The following is a 25,250-nucleotide window of genomic DNA, read 5'->3' as shown; positions in this document are numbered from 1 at the left end:
TTGTATAGTAAATGATTGCTTTCATTGAATGTGCTGAAGCACAAGGATTGAATAATAAAGGATATATTCTAAGTTCAGACATACCAACATTACTAGGTTAGGCATGGTAAAAGTTAGGATACCTACAATTACCTTATCTGAAAAGTCAAGAAGTTCACAACAGAACTACCCGATCCTCACTGAGGTTAAAGTTTGACCAGATGTGAAACACAGGGTAGCAGAGCTGTGCTCCTGCACATAAGACCACAGTTCTTTACGCCCTACTTACCCCTCAGCAGTAGGGCAACATAACAGTTTAACAGTTCTGCTGCCTCAAACCACTCCACTACATTTGCTTTGTTATTATTATATGCATACATTGTGTGTCAACAACTAAATGCAAGTATTTTGTGGAACTGTCCAGTTGTTTAAAAGTGGAGGCTTCACTAAAATTGCTCACGTTCATTCAAATGTGGAGCCTGGATTGAGGTGCTGGGTCTCAACATGAAGAGATAGCCAAGATAGACACACAATCCTCTCCACACACTGCCCTTACCGTTCCTCCTGGAATGCCTTTACACAATGTAGTATTTATACAGAATGTCTGTTTTACAGCAAAAGGTCAAGGAATTTCAGCCTCACCATTTTTTCATTGAAGCTATTAAATGCAGCTCGCTTTACATTCACTTGCCAGACTTTTCTGGAAAGCCAAAATACAAATGTAACACAGTAGCCATGAGGCCTGGTTCAGAATATAGTAAAACTCTGAATAATGTGACTTGTGCTGGACTAAATATACATACTTAAAGGAATTACTGGTTGTAATTTGTTCCCTAATTTCCACCTTGTTCTTTCCTCATCTCCCAAAGATATCCTTCATACTGGTGTTTGGCTCCAAAATGATTGCACTGCAGAAATGTACAGTACTTCACATGGGGACACAAAATCCTGGAAGAGACTATTATTTGAATGGAAGGAAAATAATATGCTATGGAAAATGAAAAGGACCTGGGGGTCCTGATTGACAATAAATTGAAGGTCTCCCAACAATGCTCTGTGGCAGTGAGTAAAGCAAACCAGATGTTGGGATGTATCAAATGATCAATAGCAAACCGAAATAGTGGAGTAATCCTGCCACTGTATAAATCATTTGTGAGACCATACTTAGAGTACTGAACACAGCTCTGGTCGCTGCAGTACTAAAAGGATATTGGAGAAATCGAGAAGATTCAGAGGAGGGCAACCAGAATGATTGAGGGAACGGAGGGACTGGACTATGAGGAGCAACAAAGTAAATTGGGCATATTCACGCTAGAAAATAGAAGATTGAGAGGCAATATAATTGCTGTCTTTAAGATTCTAAAGGGACTAGACAATACAGATCATGACAGGCTGTTTCAACTTGTCCAAAATAGTAAAATCAGAGGACATAGCCTACAATTGAAGGGGGTTAAATTCAAAACTAATCTACACAAACACTATTTCAATGAGAGAATACTGAACCTGTGGAACAGGCTTGCTAGGGAGACAGTTGAAGCAGGAAGTGTTGATTATTTCAAACACAGATAGTTTTATTTTAGGAAATAACATTATGAGATATAGTACATAGATAGTTCGGGACATATGTGCATTCGACCACCAGGTGGAAGGTAAACTAGATGGCCTTGGTCGTTTTTCGTTGAGCATTTTTTATGTTCTTATAAGCATATCATATTTTGCCCACAAAATATACAGTCAGTTCACTTCACAGTATATTCTGTGAAGTGCTTTGAGACGTCTCAAAGATGTGATAAAACGCTATATCAAATGCAAGGATTATCATTATATTAATATCGGAGTGTATTGCTGCCAATTGTTAGATTTTGCTTTGTAATACATCTGAATGCATACTGTTACGACTCATCAAACTGAAATAGATTTCCTCTATTTCTCTTCGCACAGTTCCTCAAGTCCTAAAAAGCTGTGCTGGATTCATTGAGAAAAATGGGATTGTAGATGGAGTTTACAGACTCTCAGGGATCACATCCAACATCCAAAAGCTGAGGTAAGGCACACCTTCACTCACACGCCACTAAATACATCACCCTATCTTGGGCTCACACAACCCTTTGCTCTTCAAATCTTCAAATATTAAAGTGCTACTGGCTCCAGTAATTGTCTTCTAAACCACTGATAATCCATATTGTTGTCAGATGGGAACAAGGGTCAAGTAAGTTATCAACTTGGCTCAGTTGGTAGCATAGTGGGTCCAAAAATTGTGGGTTCTAGGTCCAATGTAGGACTTGTAGTCTGGGCCGACACTCAAACGGTGAGGGGGTATCACATTTTCTGAGGTGCTGTCCTTCAAATAAAATGTTTAAACAGAAGTCCTGCCCATCAATCAGGGGGATATTAAGGATTTGGGGACACTGTTTGAAAGGAAAAGCGAGTTCTCCTCGTTGGGTCTCCTAAGAGCTGTACCGGCTCTAAGGTAATATGTTTGGCAATGGAATGTTAGAACGAGGCAATGCTCCAGTCTGTTTCCTGATCCAGATGGGTCTGCAGTACCCCAAAGCCCTACTGATGATAGACCAGCCAGGCTGGCTCATCAACAGGACTGGGAAGGGCAGACCAGTCACTGGGGACACAGATTCTTTCCGCTCATCTCTTGCTAACCTTTAAGCCAAAGCCCTAATGGTGATCCTAGCTGGACAAGTGGAAGAAAATTTCAATGGCATGCTATGTGTTTTTAGATAGTTAGACTCCAGCTTTTCCTCTGTCCATACACAGGGATTGTTGTGTTCTGCTCTGTATATAGGAGTGGCATACATTTGTGGAACGCTTAAGTATCTAGGATACTCTTAAGCATGGTGATAGGTTTCTGTCATGTAGCAGACACCCGGCTGACCAAATAAAAAGTGTTGATCTATATGCTGCTGGAGTGGGTGCATGTGTGGTTATTGTTTGCAACACCAGCCTCTCTCTCACAACCAGCTTGTGCTGCACGTAGATCATTCCAATGCCTCGGAGCTTTCTTTTTATCAGTGGACGTACCTACTGTTTTGAAATAGAATAAAACATTCATCAATGAAAATAGAAGGTTCAAAACCAAAACATTAAGCACAGTTTCTCTTTCTGAAATTGCAGCGTGGACTTTCAGGTTTCCAGGGTTCAGAGTTTTATTTTATCTTAGATGGAAATACAACATTCTGCAATTGCACTTTAGCCAGGGCATCAGAAAAAGCTATTATCCATTATTTTGCACTTGCCATTCAATCTGCAGCCTGTCTAATCTCTTCACTGTAAGGTTTGGTAGCCAGCTGTGAACTAACAGAGGTTTGTTGTGTCTGCTCTTGCAGGCAGGAGTTTGGTACAGAGCAATCCCCTGACTTGACCAAAGAAGTGTATCTGCAAGACATTCACTGCGTGGGTTCTCTCTGTAAGCAGTACTTCCGAGAACTTCCAAATCCTCTCCTCACTTATGAACTGTACAAAAAATTCACAGTGAGTACATTACTTTTGTCTCCTCTAGTTTACTGGCACTCTTTCCTTCAGAAGGCAGTTACTGGATATGGTTTGAAAGGTGGTGGTAGGCCTCGGAGAGTCTATTCCAGCGTGAGTTTGACCGTGAGAGGCATCACAGCCAAGTCTAAACCTTCTTTCACTTCCTTGATTTTCTATCCTCCCACTGAAACTTTAAAATTGTTTGCCCAGGGGGACAGTAGGGCTGGATGGTGTTGACAGTTTTAAGAAGACACTAAATACAACAGCAGCAACATCTTGCATTCATATAGCACCCTTTATCCAGGATAGTGTCAGAGCATTGCTCAGTGATGGAGTTGTTTCTACCAAACAAGGGAAAAGGGGGAGGAGGGGGTGACCATAGGCTTAGTCGAAGAGGTAGACTTAAGGTTGGGATTTAAAGATGGGTAAAGAGGGGGTGAGGCAGAGAGATTGAGACAGGGAGTTCCAGAGGTTAGAGACATAGTGGTTGAAGGCACTATGTCACTGATGGTGGCACAGAGAGGTCAGGGACTCACAGCAGCAGGCCTGTGCTAGTTGAACAAAGGGGGCAGGCAGAAGAGTGGGGTACCAGCTGGTCAGAGAGGGAGGGAAATACGTCGAGGCTGTTGTTGGAGATATGACATTATAAGTAATAGGGACCTGTGGTATTACAAAAATGGGACCAGATGGTCTTTACCAATCTTGTATGTTCCTATGCTTCCTCTTTGACAGTCAATCACTCTACCAGAGAATACTATCCCACGTGAAGGATGCTATGTAAATACAAATTGTAATTTGTTGCTGTTGCTGACTGATGCTGAGGTATAGTTTCATCAGCACCAGGTCTTTCCCTAGCCAAGGGCACAAGTGTATTTACACACTCACCTAAGCACACAATCGGCTTTGCCTGAACACAGGTTGACTCATGTATACAAGCATACAAATACATGCACACAGTCTTGAGTGCACATATATAACCATATCCTCATGCTCATGATTACGCATGTTCACAAGATCACACTCACTTATTTACATGCACACACAGACAGACCTTCTAAGAAGTCTGCACTCACAAACGTACATACACAGAAACTAATTTGCATATTTATGGTGCCTGATGTCAAAGCATCTCAAAGTGTTTTAAAGTAACTTACTGAAACTTTAGGGAGAAATGGCAGTCATTTTGCTTATAGGAAGATTCCAAAAACAGCCATGAGGTGAATGACCAATTAATCTGGAGGATTATCTATCATCATCATCATAATAATAATAACAACAATAATAAAGAATAAAAGAAGACACTCTTCTCATTTCTAATGGTGCCTGCGATCTTTAACATCCACTTTAAAAACAGCGAATACAAACCTGGACAGGGAGAAGCTCCTACACAAGTGAGGGCCCAATTTATACTGTTCCTGACCCTATATGGCTTTGAAATCTACTAAACTGTGAGCAGATCAGTGTTCCATATTTTATTTCAAAGTCAGCGAGTGGCCTCAGAAGCCAAATAAGCCTAAGGCCTTCTTAGTTTATTACAGCTGGTTCTGTAATTCCATTGGAATAAAGAATAAAGTTCTGTAGTATGGTAAGATACTATAACATCTGGAGAAAGGTTCAAAAAGTGCTCACATCAGCTATCATGAGTTACATCTAGTAATCTTGTAAATGCAGATGGACAGATTTAAACAGCGCTGATCATCAATATACTGTATTCAATTAGCAAAATATGCAACAGTCCACAATATTGATATGGTTGGTGCTATGAGAAAATTTTAGTTGAGAAATTCCTTGTGCCACAAAAAGTATCAATATTAATGTTGTACTCTTAATAGGAACACTCAACATGTGTTAGAAAGTATATATTAGTTCAAGTCCCAGGCCAAGGATTTGGAGCTCATGGTCTAAGCTGACACTCCACTGCTGTGGAAGTACTGCTCTGTCAGAGCTGCCGTCCTTTAAATGAAACGTTAAACCAAGGCCTTTTGTGCCTGTTCAAGTGGACATCAAAGAACCATTATTCAAGTCACTTTTTGAAATGAATATCTCCTGGTGTCCTGGTCAACAATCCCCCAAATAAAATTTGATCATTCACCTACTGGCTATATGTGGGACATTGCTCGCTGCAAATTGGCTCCTGCTTTCACCTATAAATACATAGTCACTGCACTTTACAGAAAAAAACGTCTGTGAAATACTTTGGGGCTTTATTAAATGCAACGATTATTTTGTTATCATGACTTTATCATTAAAGTCGCTAAATTCAGTCTTAAGCCAAACCTCTCACCTTTCATGTCTTTGAGCAGTTAAGTCATTTACTTCATCTGTAGGAGGCGGTGTCGGCTCAGTCAGAGGAGGAGCAGATTCTCAGAATCCACAATGTCATCAAAGAACTGCCTTCTCCACATTACAGGTAACAGAAGAAGCCAGTGTACGCTTGAAATTCTACTCAGGCTTGGCGTTTTCTCCTAAAGCTTAAGCTTGGCAGAATGTGGATATTTATTCATTTCAGTCCTAGTTTAGAAGCCAGTTTTCCACAGTTTGTAAAATGAACCATCTTCCAAATTAAGACTGTATTTAAGATTGTTCCACTATTTAGCCCAATCTTAAGTTTTAAGATATAATGGTCTTTAAGATAAGTCGAGGCTGAATTTTAAATAGATTGAGATTTCTTTTCCTCCCACTATCTAGTGTTTAATGATGCTGGCAAGTGTACAGAGTCTCTGATTCATTCAAGAATCAGTCTTGAATGAATTTTATGAAAAGTGTTTTCACCGTTGGCTAAACGGTCCCAGGGCCTTGGGATGTCCTCCCAATGTGAAATGCGCTGTACAAATGTAATTTGTTGTTATTTTGTTGTTGAATGTTTTAGGCTCCTGCACTGTGTGAAATCCTGAAAAAAAGCATTATTATTATCCCAATAAAGCATTATTGAAATATTAACCCCAATTTACTGACAATATTTTTTAAAGAAAATAAATACATTTTCAATTATTTAGCCTGTCTGTTGTCCACTTTTTACTTCTATTTTCTCTTCCTTGCCTATTCTTTTCTTGTACAATATTTTTTAATCTTAACTTTTTTGTGCTCTTGATATTTATTATAAATATTTTACCGCACTATTATAGTTTGCCTTCCTTCTCTGTCCATTAGTTATGAAAGATTTGTTTATGAAAAGTGTTTTCACCATTGGCAGATGGTGTTTTTACTACCACTTTTTGCCTAATAGGTAGAAAATTGACAGAACAGCATCCCAGATGTGGCAATGTTACATTCCTGATAGGATTTTTATGTCTAAACTAGGACATGAGAGATAATAAATAATCTCTCATACCCAGATAAAGTGAATTTGTAGTCAAATCCCTGCTCCTCACTCCTTCCATCTCTGCTTTCAAAACTCATCTAAAAACTATTTATTTGGTCTCCCGGCTTGTGTTCCCATGTCATCTCTGTATAGTGTTTTGAGATGTTCTCCTGCATGAGAGGTGCTGTATAAATGCAAATTGTTGTCATCCAAAAAAATCTGAACTTCTTCCATTTGCAGGACCTTGGAATACCTGACAAAACATTTGACACACATTGCTTCCTTCAGCTGTGAGACAAATATGCACTCCAGGAATCTGGCACTTGTCTGGGCTCCCAATTTACTGAGGTAGACATTGGTACATTTGAATTCTAAAGCTAAATCTTAAATTGTATGTGAAAAAAATGCAAGACAAGTAAATGTGTGGGGATGGGAACACGGAAAGATAGCTTACTTGGTGGTGTAATTTTTGAAGTATCTCTTAATGATATTCATCGATAAGGAATTCCTGTTGACGTGCAGGAACTCGTTCGTGGAATAGATTGGGTTACAGTAGAGTTTCTGTGGGTCAGAGTGATGTGCAGAAGGAGCCTCAATTTATGCAACATGGATTCCTCATTAAGAAATACTATAAATTAGACCCCTAACAACTTTTAGGTAATTAAAAAAGATTAAAATGTGGATTATATTAATATAGGAATTTGCAATCATTCTGTGTAATGCCGTCACAATGTATGTACAACATTAATCTCTGTGGATTTTTCTTGCATTGGGTGCAGTTTATCTTGTCTTGCAGTTCATGTTCTTGACAGCATTGCTTCTCTGAAATTGACCCCTGATCTCTTGTGGCATAAGGTCAACATTCTTGCCATTCCAGGAACTAAGAATGGGACATTCCATTATCTTCCATAGTAGAAATTCAGGATTAGTCTGAGTCCAATCTGAAGATTCAATCCCATCCCATCACCTGCAAGAATCTACCTTTGCCAGTAAAAGACAAAGAAGCATCCTCCTTGCCCTCCATCTACTATAACATTGGAGAAAGATTCACATTCTAAAATTGTTTTGTTTCAGATAAGACTTTAAACTACGGTTCTGTCTGCCTGTTTGGGTGGATGTTAAAAATCTCATGGCACTGGCTCGAAAAGAAAAGGAGTTTCCTTAATCTGGATAAATTGGAAATTCACTTAATGTGTGAAAATTAGCTGCAGGTTTTGTCCACAGTCACTAAATAACAATGACCTTCGAGGTGTCTCAACATTATCGACCCTAGATCCAATGCAGGGATTATTGTTATTATTATTATACTTACTCAAAATAACACATACAGGAGATCAAATGAAGCAGACTGTTTTCCTTTTTTCATGAAAAAAACACTGTACTAGTTTTTGAGATCATTTTGATTCCCTATAAATTAAAATGGTATCACTTCCAGGATGCAGACTCTTCTCAACACTTGTTGCAAATAACCCTTGTTTGACCAAATGATTCAAGTCCCATCAATTCCTTAATCCCATTTTAGAATGTGTATTAAAACCTGAACTGATAAATAGACATTAATACAATTAATCCTATATTCCGTGTTTATAGATCAAAGGAAATAGAAGGCTCTGGTTATAATAATGATGCCGCGTTTCTGGAGGTGCGGGTTCAGTCTGTTGTCATTGAGTTCATCCTGAATCATGTCAATCAGCTGTTCAACAACAATGCAAACCAGCCTGGCCAAGAGAATGAAGGTGAGACTTAAACAGCAATAACTGGAAACTCAGATTTATTATTTTCTTACCATTTCAGAGTATTCCCACAAAACAATAATAATCCTTGCATTTGATCGCTTTACAATGTATCCTGCTGTCCTCCCAACATGAAAGACTAAATACTTACCGACTGTAAGAAATTCATTTTCAATTTATGTGAATTTGGCAAATTCTTAAAACTATCTTAATTTTGAAGACAGTTTTTGTAGTTCTTAAAACAAATATTTTGAAATCTTTCCACTCCTGGGTGAAACTTTGGCAAGTTTCATTACTCCACGTATCTCTGTTTACCTAGCAGTAAGTAGGAACACGGTTGTTAGTCAATTGGCGGATTGCTTTTCTGGGGGAAATAATCCTTTTGAAAGAAAAACAATTATTTGGTTACTTAATCCACGACTGTTTGTGGGACACTGTTGTGCGCAATTGGCTGCCACGTTTCACCCACAAAACATACAGTCAATTCACTTTTCAGTATATTCTGTGAAGCGCTTTGAGACATCTAGAAGACATGATAAGGCGCTATATCAAATGCAAGAATTATTATTATATATTAAACAATGGTAATACAAAAACATGGCTCAAAAGCCCTGGATGCCAGTTTCTTAGATTCGCACTCTAGCAGGGATCATTTTTGAGCATTCAGAATGGCTTTTCTTCAAGTTATTGAGGGGATACTGGTTGATTGGCTTATAACTCTATATGAGTTAGACCTGTTCTTTTGCTTGAGTTGGGCCTGAAGATTTCAGTGAGGCCTTTATTGAGGTTTAGAGAGCTAAGAACAGCTGTATGGGTACTGGTCTAGCTCAGACTGAGTGATTCCTGTTATTTCCTGAGTAAGATCAGAAAGCTGTTTGTCAGAGCTCATAAATGATCCTGCGAAGCACAAATTCAACATAGCTGTGGTTATCTCACCCAGGTTTCGGAGAACCCTTTATTCAAATCACATCTCAACATTGTTCCTTGAATAAGGAACAGGCTGTGTTTAGGAATACCTGTCTTGTGAAGTGCATTGCCCTAATCACTGTGATTTATCTCAACAGCGCACAATTCTATTTCAAAATGTAAATCGCTTCCTCTTGTATCACCGTCCATGAAACTCCTAACGTTAGAGGAGGCCCAAGCCAGGTCTCTCAGCCCAAACCATCCAGCTCGACTTGAAAAGTGGCACTGTGCTCCCATGGACACTGGACCTGCTGCTGGGACAATTTATCACACAGTCATTGATCTGCCAGATCCCAGGTAAGATTTGCACAGAACGTTTCCTTTGTCATTATACACAATAAGATCACATATGCTGATCATTGACTGAATTTAAGAATATTTTACAATTCTTTGCAATCTTCAATTTTTAAGACAAAATTGTCTTGCGGGCTAAGATTAGGTGAAATTTTGGACCAGAGAGAGAAAAGCTTCCATCACTCCGGATCCAATTCAAAGCTATTTCCCACAGGTTGAAGGATAGTGTTTATTGCAATACTCAGTAATGTTTGTTCAATGCATGCGCTTCAATTGATTTGTAAGGAATTCTATCTTGTTTTCCAGAAGAAAACTTTCTGCAAAAGCAAAGAAATGGAAATCCATCTTTAACCTAGGTCGCTCGGGGGCTGATTCTAAGGGCAAACTGAGCAGGAACAGCAGTGTATTCATAAGAGGCCGTAAGCTCTCTGGTAAGAACATTGACATCCAACGACAGAGCCACTCATGATCATACAGGCATCAGTATTTCAGGATCAATTTAATTAAATATTCAATAACTGTCACATCGAATGTGGCGAAGATGACCCCATTCTCAATGGCAATGTCTATGTTAAGCCAAATTGAAGGTTTTATGACATGTGTATTAGGTCATATCCAAAACAAAAAAATTAAAGAATAACACTGAACAAATGCAGCTGCTAACTTTGGGACTGATCAGATGGAGCAGAATGGTCTTTTGCAATTGTGTATGCTCCTAAGTTCCTATGAGGAACTTTCAAGCTGTCCAGCAAGCTTTCCCGCTGCTTGTCCAGCTCGGACCACAATTCATTAGGGCTTTGGCTTGCAGGGTTAACAGGAGCTGAGTGGGATGCCTCCCTGCCCCCAGTGACTGATCTGCCCTTCCAGTTCCTGCCGATGAGCCAGGCTGCCTGTGCTGTCATCAGCAGTGTCCTTGAATACTGCGGACCCACCCGGCTCAGGAACCAGACTACAGAGACCCTCACAGAGGGCTGGCTCAAGTCCATCATTCCATTGCCAGGCATGTTACCTTGAAGTCAGTTCAGCTCCAAGGAGACCCCACTTACATCCCCCCCCAAGGAGGATAGTGACTAGTTGGTCATTCAACATCCAACAAGCGTGGGTTTGAGCCCTCACTAGGTGGATGGTATGTACAAGGAATTCCCTGCGAGCTTCCTGGAAAGCAATGCATCTCAGCACGAAATGTGTGAGAGCATTTGCCACCATCTTCCTGTCTGCAGTTTGGGCACACATCCCTTCCCATTGAGAGATGGTTCCACCTATTGGAGGTGCGGAGTTTAAGCAGCAGTTGCTTATCTCTCTGCAAGCCAATTAATGTGGATTCGAGGCACTGGATGTACGAATGTGTGTTCACAAACTCGGACTCCAGGTAATGCCTTCCAGCATCGTTGCCCCAAGCCTCACTGTTTCTCATCAGCTATTTGGTAGGCATCTGCCTTTGGCATGGTAGGGAACTTTCAAGTTGATCAAAACAAAGCCACATCCCCTTGGGACTGAACTGGCTCTACAAGTTCTCAAACCTGTAAACCAAAGCCACAAAGGGCATCGCCATCCTAGATAAGCAATATGCTGCTCGTGGTTATCGTTTCATCATTGACATCTCAGGTTGGAGTCATTTCAAAAGTATGTTTACGAGTGACTCAGTCTGTTTCATCACTGGTGTTGTCAGTCATTTCTTGAGTAGCACACATCTACTTGGGGAAGATAATGATTAGTCTGTTATGGTGTGATATTGTGGCTAATTTGCCACAGTTCCGTGTAAAATTGAATGACATCACCCTGACCATAGCTTCTCGTATTTTCTACCGTGTAACTTGTAACCTGCTGTGGTAAACTTATGATGCGTCAATAGAGTATAGCACATTTCTGTCCTCATTCAGTGTGTTAGAAAGACTCCACAAAACAGCAAAAAACAGGAGATTTCTCTCAACCAAAATTACTTAACTTCAAGAATTCAAATTCCTATACATGATATGTGTTTCCCGAAATAACAAATAGCAGGGAATGAATTAAAGGTTACAGCCTAATAGTGAGGTCAAATGGTGTTCACACACTTGTTGGCTTTCATCTCAGTGCGTGTCATTCAAACCCTTTGATTAGTTTGCAGTTCTGTGTTTTTCTCTCTCAGGTGTCTGGTTTTCTGTGCGTACTTATCACTCACAAGTGTTTCCTTTCTTTATGTTCAAACAGAAAAGGCCAGCATCCGACCAGCTAAAAGCATGGATTCCCTTTGTTCTTTGCCTGCAGAAGGTATGAGACATTGTATCTTGCACAAGTTCACCCTCTGTTGTTGAGTGGCTTTTCAGAAGCTGATTGTGAGGGGAAGTAGAGGGTGTCCTGGGTTAGATTCAGCAGTACTCACTGTGCCATTGCACCAGCTCAATTCAGCCCAGCTCCACATTCGGAAAGCTGCAATGAAGACTTGGAATTCACTACGAGAACATTCCAAAGCAGATTAATTCATTCATCTCTCATAGCTACCACTGGGTAATTACTGGCTATGGAGCCTATTTCAGAGAGGGTCATCACCCTTTGAGCAGTCACCTACAACAAATTAACATTGTTTGGTTTTGTTCCACTCACTTCTGCATATTTTTGCTTAAATCAGATGATGTTATTGTCACGTAGCAGTTGTGAGCCTGACAGTGTGAGGAGACTGAATTAACAATGGCAATGACATAATCATTACGATTATAGAGCTTTGGTGTCTGCTCTGTATGTAAACCCAACTCTGCTCATAGGCTCATCAGCTGTTCCAAGCCAGCATCTCCCATGATGTCATTGACCCTTGCAGTTCAAACAAAAATATTTTCAAAAAGGGTAAACTACGATAAACAAGACAAGATAAAAGGATGATAGGCTCCCCGGTGCTCAGTGGGGAAACACATACGGTCTTACATTGAATCATACAGACCAGGAGGTTCAATTCTGGGATGCTGCTTAGTGAGCTAAGCTGAATTGAGGCAGGATGAGGCATTAAAAGTGATCACTGAAAGTGATAATTATCATTCATTTTTTATCCTCAATTCTGTAAAGAAAATTGCAATTTTCATCCTTCTGTCTCTGGGAATTCCTTTGTGGTGTCTGTAAGGTCAGGAACTGTTACACTTTCATTAACTTCAATGACATACAGTGCTCAGGAATCTGTTTGGAATGAGTGTAAAAATTAAAATTAGAGCTTCCTCAGACAAAATTGGAAAAATGCAAATTCCTTCTCTTCTTCCCTATTATCTCAGCCTCCTACAGTCACAAAGGCCATTTTGAGAGTAGGGTGAAAGTTTGCATTGTTTTGGGGCTGTTTTTGCATTTGATATATTGCCTTATAATATTGTTGAGAGATCTCAAAGCACTTCACAGAATAACTTGTAAAGTGAATTGACTATTTTGTGGGTAAAATGTGGCATCGAATTTGCACACAGCAATGTCCCACAAACAGCTATGGAATGAGTGATCAATTTTATTGGCCAGGATTTGCTTTGGGATCTTTAACATCCACCTGAAAAGGTAGATGGGACCTCGGTTTAACGTCTCATTTGAAGGACGACACCTCTGACAATGCAATACCCCTTCCCCCCAGCGCTGCATTGGAGACTCATCTTAGATGGGGTGACCATATCTGATTTGCAGGGACAGTCCCTGGATGAGGTATTATGCCCCTGACCAAACTTCCCCTGTCTTGAGTTCGGCAACAATAAAATTCTAAAACAGATACACTCATCAGCGAAATACAGTGTAGCCATTAATTATTGTTAACACTGTGTGCTGTAGATTCTGTGTAAACCTATATGTAAACCTGTCTATTATTCCTCACAATCTTTTAATATTTTTTCTCTGTAGACGATAAACACGCAGCCACTTTGGGAGGAGGCCTCTCGCCTGCTATGAAGTCGCACACAATTGGCTCAGGAGGTTCTTATCTAGGCAGGAGACACAGTGACTGGGATCAGGAGGATATTCTTGGTGCTATTGGAGGCTGTGCCAGTAACGCCAGTAAAGAAACAGTGGCTAAAGAGATGCTGCCACTCAAGCCACAGCCAGAGCCGCTTAAAGTTATTCGTGGAGATGCCCTCAACAAGTCAGAACCCACCTCGCCAAAGACTAGACGCTTGTTTTATTCAACAAATCTCAATGAAGCTTCAATGAAATCCAATTTCCCAGGGAACCTGTTCCCCCTTGAAGCATCCCCAAGACATCACAGGAAACCAATAGCTGTGAATATATCAGAGCCCTTTTCTGTTTCTGTCCCATTGCATATCTCAGGAATTATCAGCCCAGGCACCACACCATGCAAGGAACCACAGAAAAATGGACCAGATTTGAGCAACTCGTCTCCACAGGACAATAGCAGCACAGTCTCCCAATATGAAAGCAACAATCTGCCCCCAGCCAAGCATGAGAAAGTAACAAGAGAACCTCTTAACCAGCCGTTTCCCAATCCCTTTTCCAGCAGGGCTGAAATGAAAGGTATGTACTTTGTATGAAAGAAAGAACTTGACTGAAAGACGGTACTTCCCACAATGCTGCTCTCTGCAGTAATGCACAACAATATCAACCTAAGATATTAACCTATGTTCCAACATAGGGCTTGAACCCACAGACCTGACTAGAGGCAAGAGTGCTTTGAACTGAGCCAAATTAATATATCGCTTGTTATTAACTAAGAAACTGATACTTTTCTTATCTGGACAGGCTTTACTGTTATCATGTGGAATGCTGATAAGATAATAATAGAGATCTTGTAACCACTCTTGTGGGAAAGTGTTTGTGTAAAATAATACATCATGCTGATTTTTATTTTACTTTTCATTCCTGCACAAGCTAAAGTCCATCCTGAAACTTTATTGTAGAAATGCCAAATATCAAACCCGGGCCTTTGCTGGATTAACTGATCTCAGTGGGGTGCTATAATTGGCCTTGGTGCCCCTGAGCTAAGGAAGGGAAAAGTCTGTTCCAAATCACTACCCAAATAGTTTTGTTGTATGATGTGCTCACATTGGGTGAGGACAGGATCATGGTCAGCTTTGATGCCCTCACAGGCACATAGCATGCTAATGCTTACTGTCTGGGATCACACCATCAAGAATAGCCACTTGTACGGGACATCAGAAGGCAGCTCCTGCTTGTGCACTAGAGAGGGTCATTTGCAATACGCGATGTGACAATTATCACCAGTGATAAATATCACAGCAAATCCCCCCTCCCCCCCCATGAAAGCAGCATATTTCAGTGCTTTCACATGAAGAAAACAGGCCAAATGGCCTCCCACTGTGTCCTTAATATCTATGCTTTTATGGTAAGAAGTGAAGGGGGAGAATTGAAGAGGAATAACAGTTGTGTTACTTCAGAATCACATATTGGTTCAAGTTGGCCAAAAGATGTCATCTTTTTATTTCAAGTGCACTATCAGAGGATTTCAGTGCAGTATTTCTGATTTATTCGGAACATCATGGGACAGGGGAAGAAACAAATCTATTTATTAAAATATATTTAATAAAAATATTTGTCCATTTCTTTGCTGCTTAGATAATCAGAACATAGAGAAAAGAGAGTTACGTGAATCCCAGACGATTGCTATTTCCTCCAAGTCTTTCAATCTGCCAATGCCTTTCCCTAATGTCACAATCCAACCTTCTGAGCGACTGCAGTCAGCAAGCTCTTCATCTACAGACAGCAGCTCAAATCTCCCAGACAGAGAAAAGCAAGAGGAGAGCCATGCACTGCCAAGCCCACTTACAGAGAGTCCGTGTGAGAACTGTAACCATAAGACAGTCTCTGAAGGCAGCAAAACAGACCAAACAGCAACAAAACAGGACCAAGAGGTGAGTTTCGTCATTCAAGAGTCAAATTAAAATGAAATAGATTGCTATCGTCTAGTCTCACACTTGTTGGAGCTACAAGGATTTCTGGCACCTGTAAAACTGTAAAACAGTGTGAGTCAATGCCTTTAACAGGGGAGAAAAAGAGAAAAATACAGCAGCCATCATAAAAATTGATTAGATCACATGGAAACTCCCAACAGACAAGCTAATTGTGATCTTCTCAAAAGCGAGTGTGAAGTTTGCCACATCACTGCATTGCCTTCCTCTCCCAACCCCCCATCCACTATTCATTTCACTGCTTGTACTTCTTTTCACAGTGACAGTGGATTTGAAATGTATCATCTTGGATACTAAATTGACCATGTAGTTTGATATTCTCCTGGATGAAGGTCCCTGCTGAGGTTGAACCTTCAATGGTGTGTCTGCAAACCACAGTCATGCCCTGCTGGTCAGAGAATGCTGGTAACAGCAATGGCTTTGTCTAGTACTTTTCTTTACTATTTCATTCTGAAGAAACACAGTGCACAGAGGGGCTCGCTTGTAAAAATTGTATCTCCCTATTTGGCAAAATTGTTTCTAAAAAAAACCACATCAAAGGAGCTCCAGCTTCAAGAAATGTGGAGAGGCGAGAGTAATAGTTCAGCTGCTCCAGTAAACAGTTTATCCAACATGGCAGCTGACGCCCAGTTCTCCAGACTCTCATCGATTAGGATGAACACCTGCAATGGGATCGAGGTAGGCCTCAAAGAACAGAATTCAGGTCACACCCAGTGACGGAATTCAGGTTATACCCCAGTCAGACAGTGATGAGATTTGGTCAGACTCAGTCAGGCCCCAGTGGTTAGATTTAGTTTTTAAATTAGGTTGGCATCAAACCATGAAGTTTGTGAAAGGCATTTTTTGTTATCTGAAGGAGGTGTTTAAGCTGATAGAAGGCATGTAGAGCTATATAAAATGATATTAGGTTTGCTTTACTTGAGTACACATATAATCACAACAAGTGTGTTTACACACAAAATTTCAATTGTTCTGCCGTCACCTCTGCCAGACTTGCTATCAACAAACAACAGAGACCATGATCTATCTTGTGATCTTCTATGTCTATACAACTCAACCGCTAATGGAATAAACTTACTGATCCATAAGATCATTTATAAAACTATGCTTAATCTAAAAAAGTTAGTTTGCTACAAATGTTTGTGCTGTAGAGCAACTCCTTGTTCGCAAATGATACACAAGTGCCCTCTGGTGGAAGCAAGGAATAATAACCCTTTGGATCTTGGAGTTTAGAACATAAAAAGCTATTTGGCTGTAAAACAAATATCAAATAGTATTCAAAGGGAAATGGATAATATTTTAAGAGGAAGAATTAATAGATTAATATCTGGGCTTAAGGGGTAAACTATTAAGGGGTAAACTCTGGGTAAATTTGAGTTATATTTATTACAGTTGATCTGATTGTGGTGTTTAAAATAAGGAAGCAAATTGACAAGCTAGATACAACAATATAATACAAAGTGACATTTATGTAACGCCTTTCGGGTCAAGAGGATGTCCTAAGTGCTGGTGGATGACTCTTTCCGCTGGTGCAAAACAAAAGGCATAACCTTAAAATTAGAGTTAGTACTGTTGACTTTGAAAGTGTAGAATGCACTGACCCAGAAGATCAAACAGATAAACGGAATAAAATACTTGCCCTGATCCAATAAACTGCAGAATATGTTAGATGGGCTGAATGGCTTCTTCATGTTCCTAAATTCCTAAAAATATGAAAGGGTACAAGGAAAGAGAAGAAAGTTAATATTAGAGTAATTTATTCTTGAAGATGAGGTAGTACCAGCCTTAGGGTGAAATGGGCCAAATGTGCAGTAAAGTCTTTCATTCTATAACAACTAAGCTATTGCCATTAACTGCTACCCTGTGTGAGGGGTGCTATATAAATGCAAGCTGTTGTTGTTGCTTGGATGTAACTGTAAGTTCATATCTAGTCCTCTTTTCTGAATTATAGACAAAAGTAATTCTCCCTTTGCTATCTGAGTTAGAATAGTCAATGAAGTGTACAAACAAATGAAGTAACTTACATTCAATGAGCACAATTAAACTGAAAACACGTTAAGGTCACTTTAACATCAAGAATTACAGATCAACCTTTACATATACTTAAGGCTAAATGTACTACTGCAGTACTTTTTAATACCAATGAGCATTTGCACAATTATTGATTTGATAGTCACGTATTAACAATGAAATATACTTGATATGCTTTGTCATTCTTTATGGTGTCTTTGTGCCTGTTTTGCAGGTCAACGAATCCTCTGCTAAAGCGTTTATGGAGCAGCTTTGGCCAGATATCAAAGAAGAGCTCAAGATTACAGAACCTGAGACTGTCACCATTGCCAGTGTTCAAGAAAAAGGGGAAAAAAGTTTGCTTCCGTCTTATGACAAAAACGAAATAAAAGAAAAATCCTTACCTCATGCTTCACCAGACCTACCTTGTACTGAACCTCAGAAAAAACACAGTTCTAACCAGTTCTTACAAAGTCCGTGCCTGTCTGCAATGACTGAAACTAACAAAGACACATGCCCAACCTGTACACATCACATACTTTTAACTGAAGAAAGCAATGTATCGGATCAAACCTTGTCTCAACCTCAGCACAGTCAACCCATGAGAGTCTTGCTGGACATTTCATCAGAGACAGAACAGGCTCAGTCTACAGCAGATAAAAATATTTTAATAGAGAACCCATCAATCATGTATGCAAAACCATCTACAGCTAATTCCATCTCAAATGATTCTGAGTGCAATCTAGGTCAACCTACTGATAGTGGGTTGATTGAGAGAGATCAAAGGCCCGCTCCTTTTCATGAAGTTCAGACCTCAGAACTTCGGATCAGGGATGGTATTTCCAAAAATACTGAACTGAGCCCTAAATCAAACGTTAATCTTTCAGGAATGTACGCAGGAGATGTCTTCTATATTCAAACAAAACCTGCTACGGTTAATCTGCTGAACATTAAAAAGAATCAAAAGGAGCAGTTGCCAGATAGACCATCAAACCTCAAATCCCTCGCATCTCAGACAGATAGTATTGAGCTCCTCACCCCTGAGCACTGGATAGACAATGACACATTCCAGAAGTCCAGCTCTCATTCCTCCCAGCGGACTAAAGATGAGGAAGAATGTTTGACAGAAGTGCCAGAAAAAGTGTATGGTTTCTCACAGATAGTTACTAATATTTCCCAGGAAAAAGATTGGCCTGATCCTCCTCCACAAATATTGTTCTTTGATGATTGTACAGATAAAATTCTCCCCGAGGATTCTTACAGTAGCTCATACCAGTCAGTTAATGAAGATATTGGTTGGAGTGAACAGTGTCCAGAGGTGCCATCTAGAGTTTTCAAATCTGAGCCTTCAAGGAGTACTTGTCCTGTAATTAAACTTGTAACATTTCCAAATGAAGCGGAAGAAGCTACAAGTAGTGAGCTAAATGTTCCACTAAATAAGCACAATTCAGTGTCATCTAAAGAATCACAGAGTATGAATACTGGAAGCACAGGGGCAGCAACATGCTTAGTTAGTGTGGGCACTGAACTCATAGTGAAGAACTCTGATGGAATCAAAGAATACTGCCTAAAATGTGAAGATAAGCCCTTATCTCTTCATTCAGATCCCACAAAGACAGACAAACATCCTGTGCCTCATGGAGGTTTTGTCCAGTCAATCCCCATTGGTGTGACAGCTGTTCGAACCACCTACATGATAAGGACATGTCAAGTGAAGGCTGTGCCAGTCATTCCTCCAAAAGTACAATTTACCCAGGTCCCCCAACCTTTACAGAAGAAGTACGCAGCAGCCCCTTTCCTTCCTCTTGATAAAGTATTGACAGCATTGCAACCTAGCATAGTGTATGAGTCAACTTGTCCTGAGAGCAAAAATGGACCGGAAACATGTCATCCAAGTTTGCCAATAACTGAAACTAAAGAAGGGAAGGAAAATGACCTGCCAATTTCAACAAAATCCAAAGTGTCTGGACATCAAACCCACATTGTTCCACCTGACCCCACTGTCTCGCAGTCCAAAACCACCCAGGAAGCTCCAGTTGTAAGAAGAGCCTGCAAGACAAATGGAGAAGATGTAATGGGCAGTCCAACATCTTCAAAAGCAGAAAGATCTCCAGCCCTGCAAAAACACGCTTTTTTGCGGCACACACAGCACAGGACAAGGCCGGGCAGGCCACAGAGCCTCATCCTGTTCAGCTCGCCATGGCCTAATATGGAGCGTACTTCTTCAGTGGAGTCCAACAAGGTGCTTCTTAGCCCCATAAGATCTAGCACTGATCAATTACACCAATTGGGACTTGACTGCTCCACTTCTGGTGGCTGCTCTAATGAACTCAATGAAAATCAGAAGGCGCCAGAGGGTGTTACTCTTCGAAGTAAAATGAGCATCCCTAAAAATGGTCAGAGATTGGAGACTTCAACAAGTTGCTTCTATCAACCTCAGAGAAGGTCCATGATATTTGAAAACAGAGGTGGTAGGCAAATCGAATGATTAAGTTACATATCTGTCAACCTAAGGTTGGCTGGACAAGATTTATTTCTGCAAAATCTTTTTCACCCCCCCAACAATCCATAAGTATCCTTTCAGCCACTTCTCAAACGGTCACAAAACACTGATAAACATTTAAATTGTGTAGCAGAAAGAGCACAAAATAGAAGATATGGCATAGTTGGCCTTTGTGCAGGTTATGAAATAATGTCATTCGGACAACCAGTATAGAGTGTGGGAAGATCACACATGGCAGCCATTCAGTGAACGAAAACTGCATATCTTTAATTTTAACATGGATCACATCAAACAAAATATATCCATGTATATATCTTAAGTGAAGAATTATATGTATAAAAAAACCTGGTGAACATTTTGCTTTTTTAAAAAAACATATTTTTAAGTGTCTTATTATGTGCAATGAATACAAGTCAGATCTGGTTACTGCAAGGCTGTACAGCACTCTGTTCTAATACTGATAGTTTAGCTTTCCCACTACAAGAGAGTGGATGCTCTTTTCCCAATAACTTCAAGGTGTATAATACTGTAATATTTATTACACCTTTTAAACTCTTAAGTCAACAATATGATAACAGCTACCAGTATGTGCATTATTGGTGATTATTGTACTTAGCGATTATTTTTTCACCAGTGATGGATGTCCTGCTGTTTGATTACTTGATATACTCTATATTATTTGATATAGATCGTGAATTCAAATGATTATATTTTCCAAATGCAATTAGGATCCCATCCCACTTCCTAACAAAATTACAAAAGAACTGAATTATGTCATTGGCTAAAGCAGATAACCTACAATACATGGGCTGCTGTATTATTTATCTGGAGACAACTATCACAAAGGATAAAGATTCCATCAACGTTCCCATCATTGCTTTATTTCTCAATTTCAAATGTTTATGTATCTCTATAATTTTTGCTACATTGTCAAATATTAAATGTAAGCAATTGCCAAAAAAACAAAGAGAATTAAAAGATTTGAAAAACAATACACATGTGGCTTCCCAATTATTTTAGGATTTATTTTAGAGTGTGAATTACTTTAAGAGCCTTCTTCATTTCATAGGGAATCACCAGTTTTACTTCTACCTTTTAAAAAGATGTGTCTGAAGCACATGATCCCTTTGAGTTGTGTTCAGAAATACACAACCAGCAAACTAGCCTTGGGCAAATGTATATTGTGTACCTGCATGAGACGGGTATAAATTGGTACCAGCCTTCAACATGTATGCGTTGTGTGTTGTAATAGGTTTTCAGCCTATCTGGCCCTACCATTTGAAACTTCATTTCACAGTCCCTCCACCTCGCCCCCTCGCTTCCTTCAAGGCCCATCTCTTGAACCTCCTCTTCAACCGCGCCTTTGTTTTTTTTAACAAAAAGCTGCACAGCCTCCTGTACATGTGCAGTATCCACTGTTGTTTGCTGACAAAATAGGGCATAGTAACATCTTCGTGCATCCTACAGGCTGTAGTATCCAGGAATTCTCAGCACTTGTGGTCCTGCATCAAATATTAGGCCAAAGTCATCTCTTATCAGTAACTTTCTCCTTTAGGATAAGTATGACCATCAAAGTTGGTAGCAGAAATACAAGTCCATTGTAAATTTTGACAGTATGTTAATTTTGGTGACTTTGAAAAGGAATTAAAATGTTGCAAATTCTTATGATGGACTAATAGAATTATTGTTGATCACAATGTATGTCTATGCCTCTCTGACTTTCACTTTTACTTTATAATGTTTCCCATAAATTCCCCGAAGCTTTACCAACGGATGGCTTAAGGTCTTTCAGACTTGGGAAACACAAGCTCTGCTGTAATATTTCAACCGCACCAGCCTTCTGCAAGGCTATTGTGACTGATCGACTTGTCATGGGCAACTCGTCTGAAGGAAATCTACCTACCATCTTTTTGTAAACTTATTGGACTCGAACGCAGAAGAAGGAAGATGTACAAAGAGTTCCGATGTAATTACTTTGCATAGGGAGTGGTGAATCTGTGGAACAAACTACCCAGAGTCAGGCAGATTGTGTCAGCAAATTCAAGAGAGAATTCAATTAGATTTGGCGATGAATTCAATTGAAAGATATGAAAAAGAAAGAACTTGTATCTTTTACCAGTTTATCAAATTGAAACATCTCAAAGCACTCCAGTTACTGTCAAGTGAAATAACTATTTTTGTAGGCAAATGCGGCAGCCATTTGAATAAATTACCCAATTGATCTGGAAGCCACCATATGGAGAAAAATTTCTCTCTCTTTTAATACTTTCATTGCATCTTTAACGTCCACCTGAACAGGCAGATGTGAGCCTGTTTTAAAGTTTCTTCTAAAAGATGTTAACTCTGACAATGCAGTGCTCCTCTTGCATTTTACTAGACTATTAACTATTATTTGTTTATAATAATAATCCTTGCATTTGATATCGAGCCTTATCACATCTTCTAGACGTTTCAAAGTGCTTCAGAGAATATACTGTAAAGTGAATTGACTGTATATTTTGTGGATGAAACGGGGCAGGCAATTGCACACAGAAGTGTCCCACAAACAGTTGTAGATTGAGTGACCAAATTATTATTATTATAATTTTAAAAACTTTTTTTAAAGGGATTATTACCCCCGGAAAAGCGATCCACCAATCATCAAACAACAAGTTTCCTACTTACTGCTAGGTGAACAAAGGCATGTGGAGTAAGGAAACTTGCACAACGTTTCACCCACAACAAAACAAAGTCAAACTCAAGCCAGTATCCTGCTAACAACCAACTTGTAGTGCGGTCAGCTTTAGGACCAACCAACTGTGACAGGATGGGGCGGAGTGGGGGGTGAGGAAGGAGAGGGGGATGACACTCACAGAGCGATCAAAGTGAAAAGCCGTATTGTTTTAATATTCACACAACGTTTCTGGAATATGCAGGATCAACCTGCCGTGTCATTGAGCTGTGTTTTTAACAACAGAACTGCAAATGATAAGATCAAGGTGTGGCAGAGAAGCCTGCATAGCAGGAGACGTGCAAGGTGATGCATCAAATGCAACGATTATCATTAGTCAAATTGCCTCACCCTTCACCAGTGTTTGGACCAACCCAATGCTCGTCACTGGACGAACACTAACTCAACATTGAAGTATTTTCATCATCTTTAATGATGTTGATAATAGTCTCGCAATAATTTTTCCTTACACAACAACAACAACAAAATTACATTTATAGAGCGCCCTTCACGTCGGGAGGACGTCCCAAAACGCTGAACAATTCGGTGCCAGGGCCCGTGCATGCGGGAGGGGGGGTGGTGTAGGGGTGAGGGAAAGCAGAGAGGTGGGAGGGAGACCAAAGGCACGGTCGAAGAGAAGGGTCTTGAGACCGGCCTTGAAGGAGGCAAGGGAGGAAGCGAGGCGAAGGGACCGTGGGATGGAGTTTCAGAATGTGGGGGCAGAGAGGCTGAAAGCCCGGCCACCGATGGTAGGGCGGGTCGGGCGGGAGACATGGAGTAGGCCGGAACCTGCTGAACGGAGGGAGCGGGCAGGTTGGTAGGGAGTCAGCAGAGCAGTAGGAAGGGGCAAGGGCCATGGATGGTCTTGAAAGTGAGGATGAGGATCTTGAACTTGAACCTCTGGGGGATGGGGAGCCAGTGGAGTCGGGCGAGGGTGGGAGTGATGGGGTCACGGAGCCTGGCGCGTGAGAGTACACGAGCTGCAGATTTTTGGATGATCTGCTGCTTGTGAAGGTAAGAGTTGGGAAGGCCGATGAGGAGGGAGTTCCCGTAATCGAGCCTTGAGGTGACGAATGCATGGGTGAGGTTTCGGCAGCCTGAGGGGTGAGGCAGTGGCGGAGTCTGGCAATATTGCCAGAAGTAATGGATGAAAATTGCAAGGTGTGTTGTGATAAGAATTCTTATCACAACACACCTGCAATTTTTATCCATTTTTGTGTTTATAAGAATTCTTATCATAACACATAATGTTTCAATGTCTTTACATAACCAGACACCTTTTGCTGATCCTGTCAGACCAGTCGAGCAACATTTTGTGCCGGGTAGTGTTGGCTGAAACCATCCACACCCAGAGCTAGATGAGTATGTCAGCCAGATTTTTTCTGTGAACTCTTGTATAATGTTAAGCTGAAAAGGTTTAGGAAAAACGCCCCACCTGTAGTATTCACTGTTCATGTCTCATTGTTTCAAGGTGTTATTTGATCTGGAGATTGTTTTTATCATTGTTTATTGTAGCAAAAGAAATCAGCTTTAGTTTTCTATCCCCTAATTTGTAACTAGGCACATAATTTGAGGAGTCCTGTAGCTTAGTGGTTAGAGCGCTTGCCTCACAAGCGAGAAAACCTAGGTTTGATTTCTAGCAGGGCAAAATATTGGGCAAGTTTCCTTACTCCACACACTTCTGTGTACTTAGCAGTAAGTAGGATCCCGGTTGGTAGTCGATTGGTGGATCACTTTTCCGGGGGTAATAATTTCTTCAAAATAAATAAAAATAATTTGGTCACTCAATCCATGATTGTTTATAGGACACTGCTGTACGCAATTGGCTGCCGCATTTTGCTCACAAAATATAAAGTAAATTCACTTTACAGTATATTCTGTGAAGTGCTTTGAGATGTTTTGAAGTTGTGATAAAATGCTATATAAAATGTAAGGATTATTATTGTTATAACTACATAATGGGTCCAAGGGCCCCTCCAAGTACTTTACTCGAGTGATGATTCATCTGCAAATGTAGACAGTGATTGTCAACTGGGTGATCTATTGTGGCCAATTGCAGCAACAACACCAACTTGGATTTATAAGGGGTCACACCTCAGAGCACTGTCCAAAGAAGGTGCTGGATACGGAGCAGCCTTAGCTGGTAATTCAACACGCCTACAGCTTATACATGGGACCACATCATGTGCTGAATTTTCTCACTGAGCCATTAATAATAATAATCCTTGCCTTTGATATAGCTCCTTATCATGGCGTTGAGACATCTCTAAGTGCTTCACAGAATTTCATCACAAAGTATAGCGGTTGTATACTTGTAGGCAAACACAGTAGTCAATTTGTACCCAACAATGCTTCACAAACAGCTATGAAGTAAGTGATCAATTTTATCTGGGGG

At 40.3% G+C, this 25,250-nt stretch overlaps 1 protein-coding gene across 2 annotated transcripts in view; it reads left to right on the top strand.

Moving 5' to 3' along the window:
- arhgap31 (Rho GTPase activating protein 31) overlaps positions 1–21,227 on the top strand; it is a 40,441-nt gene extending 19,214 nt beyond the window's left edge. Inside the window, exons 2-12 of one of the 2 annotated variants that reach the window (XM_007901036.2) lie at positions 1,921–2,023; positions 3,318–3,462; positions 5,790–5,872; positions 7,004–7,111; positions 8,354–8,499; positions 9,561–9,759; positions 10,066–10,187; positions 11,947–12,006; positions 13,594–14,220; positions 15,280–15,575; positions 17,878–21,227. In XM_007901036.2, coding sequence (XP_007899227.1) covers positions 1,921–2,023; positions 3,318–3,462; positions 5,790–5,872; positions 7,004–7,111; positions 8,354–8,499; positions 9,561–9,759; positions 10,066–10,187; positions 11,947–12,006; positions 13,594–14,220; positions 15,280–15,575; positions 17,878–20,130 — 4,142 coding nt within the window. In that variant the 3' untranslated portion in view covers positions 20,131–21,227. Of the gene's footprint in view, positions 1–1,920; positions 2,024–3,317; positions 3,463–5,789; positions 5,873–7,003; positions 7,112–8,353; positions 8,500–9,560; positions 9,760–10,062; positions 10,188–11,946; positions 12,007–13,593; positions 14,221–15,279; positions 15,576–17,877 lie in introns of both variants that reach the window. The other variant, XM_007901028.2, reaches the window with a different exon arrangement.
- Positions 21,228–25,250: the final 4,023 nt, after the last annotated feature.

This window comes from Callorhinchus milii, unplaced genomic scaffold, assembly GCF_018977255.1.
Source record: "Callorhinchus milii isolate IMCB2004 unplaced genomic scaffold, IMCB_Cmil_1.0 Scaffold4, whole genome shotgun sequence".
In the NCBI taxonomy this organism is placed as follows: Eukaryota; Metazoa; Chordata; class Chondrichthyes; order Chimaeriformes; family Callorhinchidae; genus Callorhinchus; species Callorhinchus milii.
The sequence above is the reverse complement of the archived record's forward strand: the minus strand, read 5'-3'. Positions and strand labels throughout refer to the sequence as shown.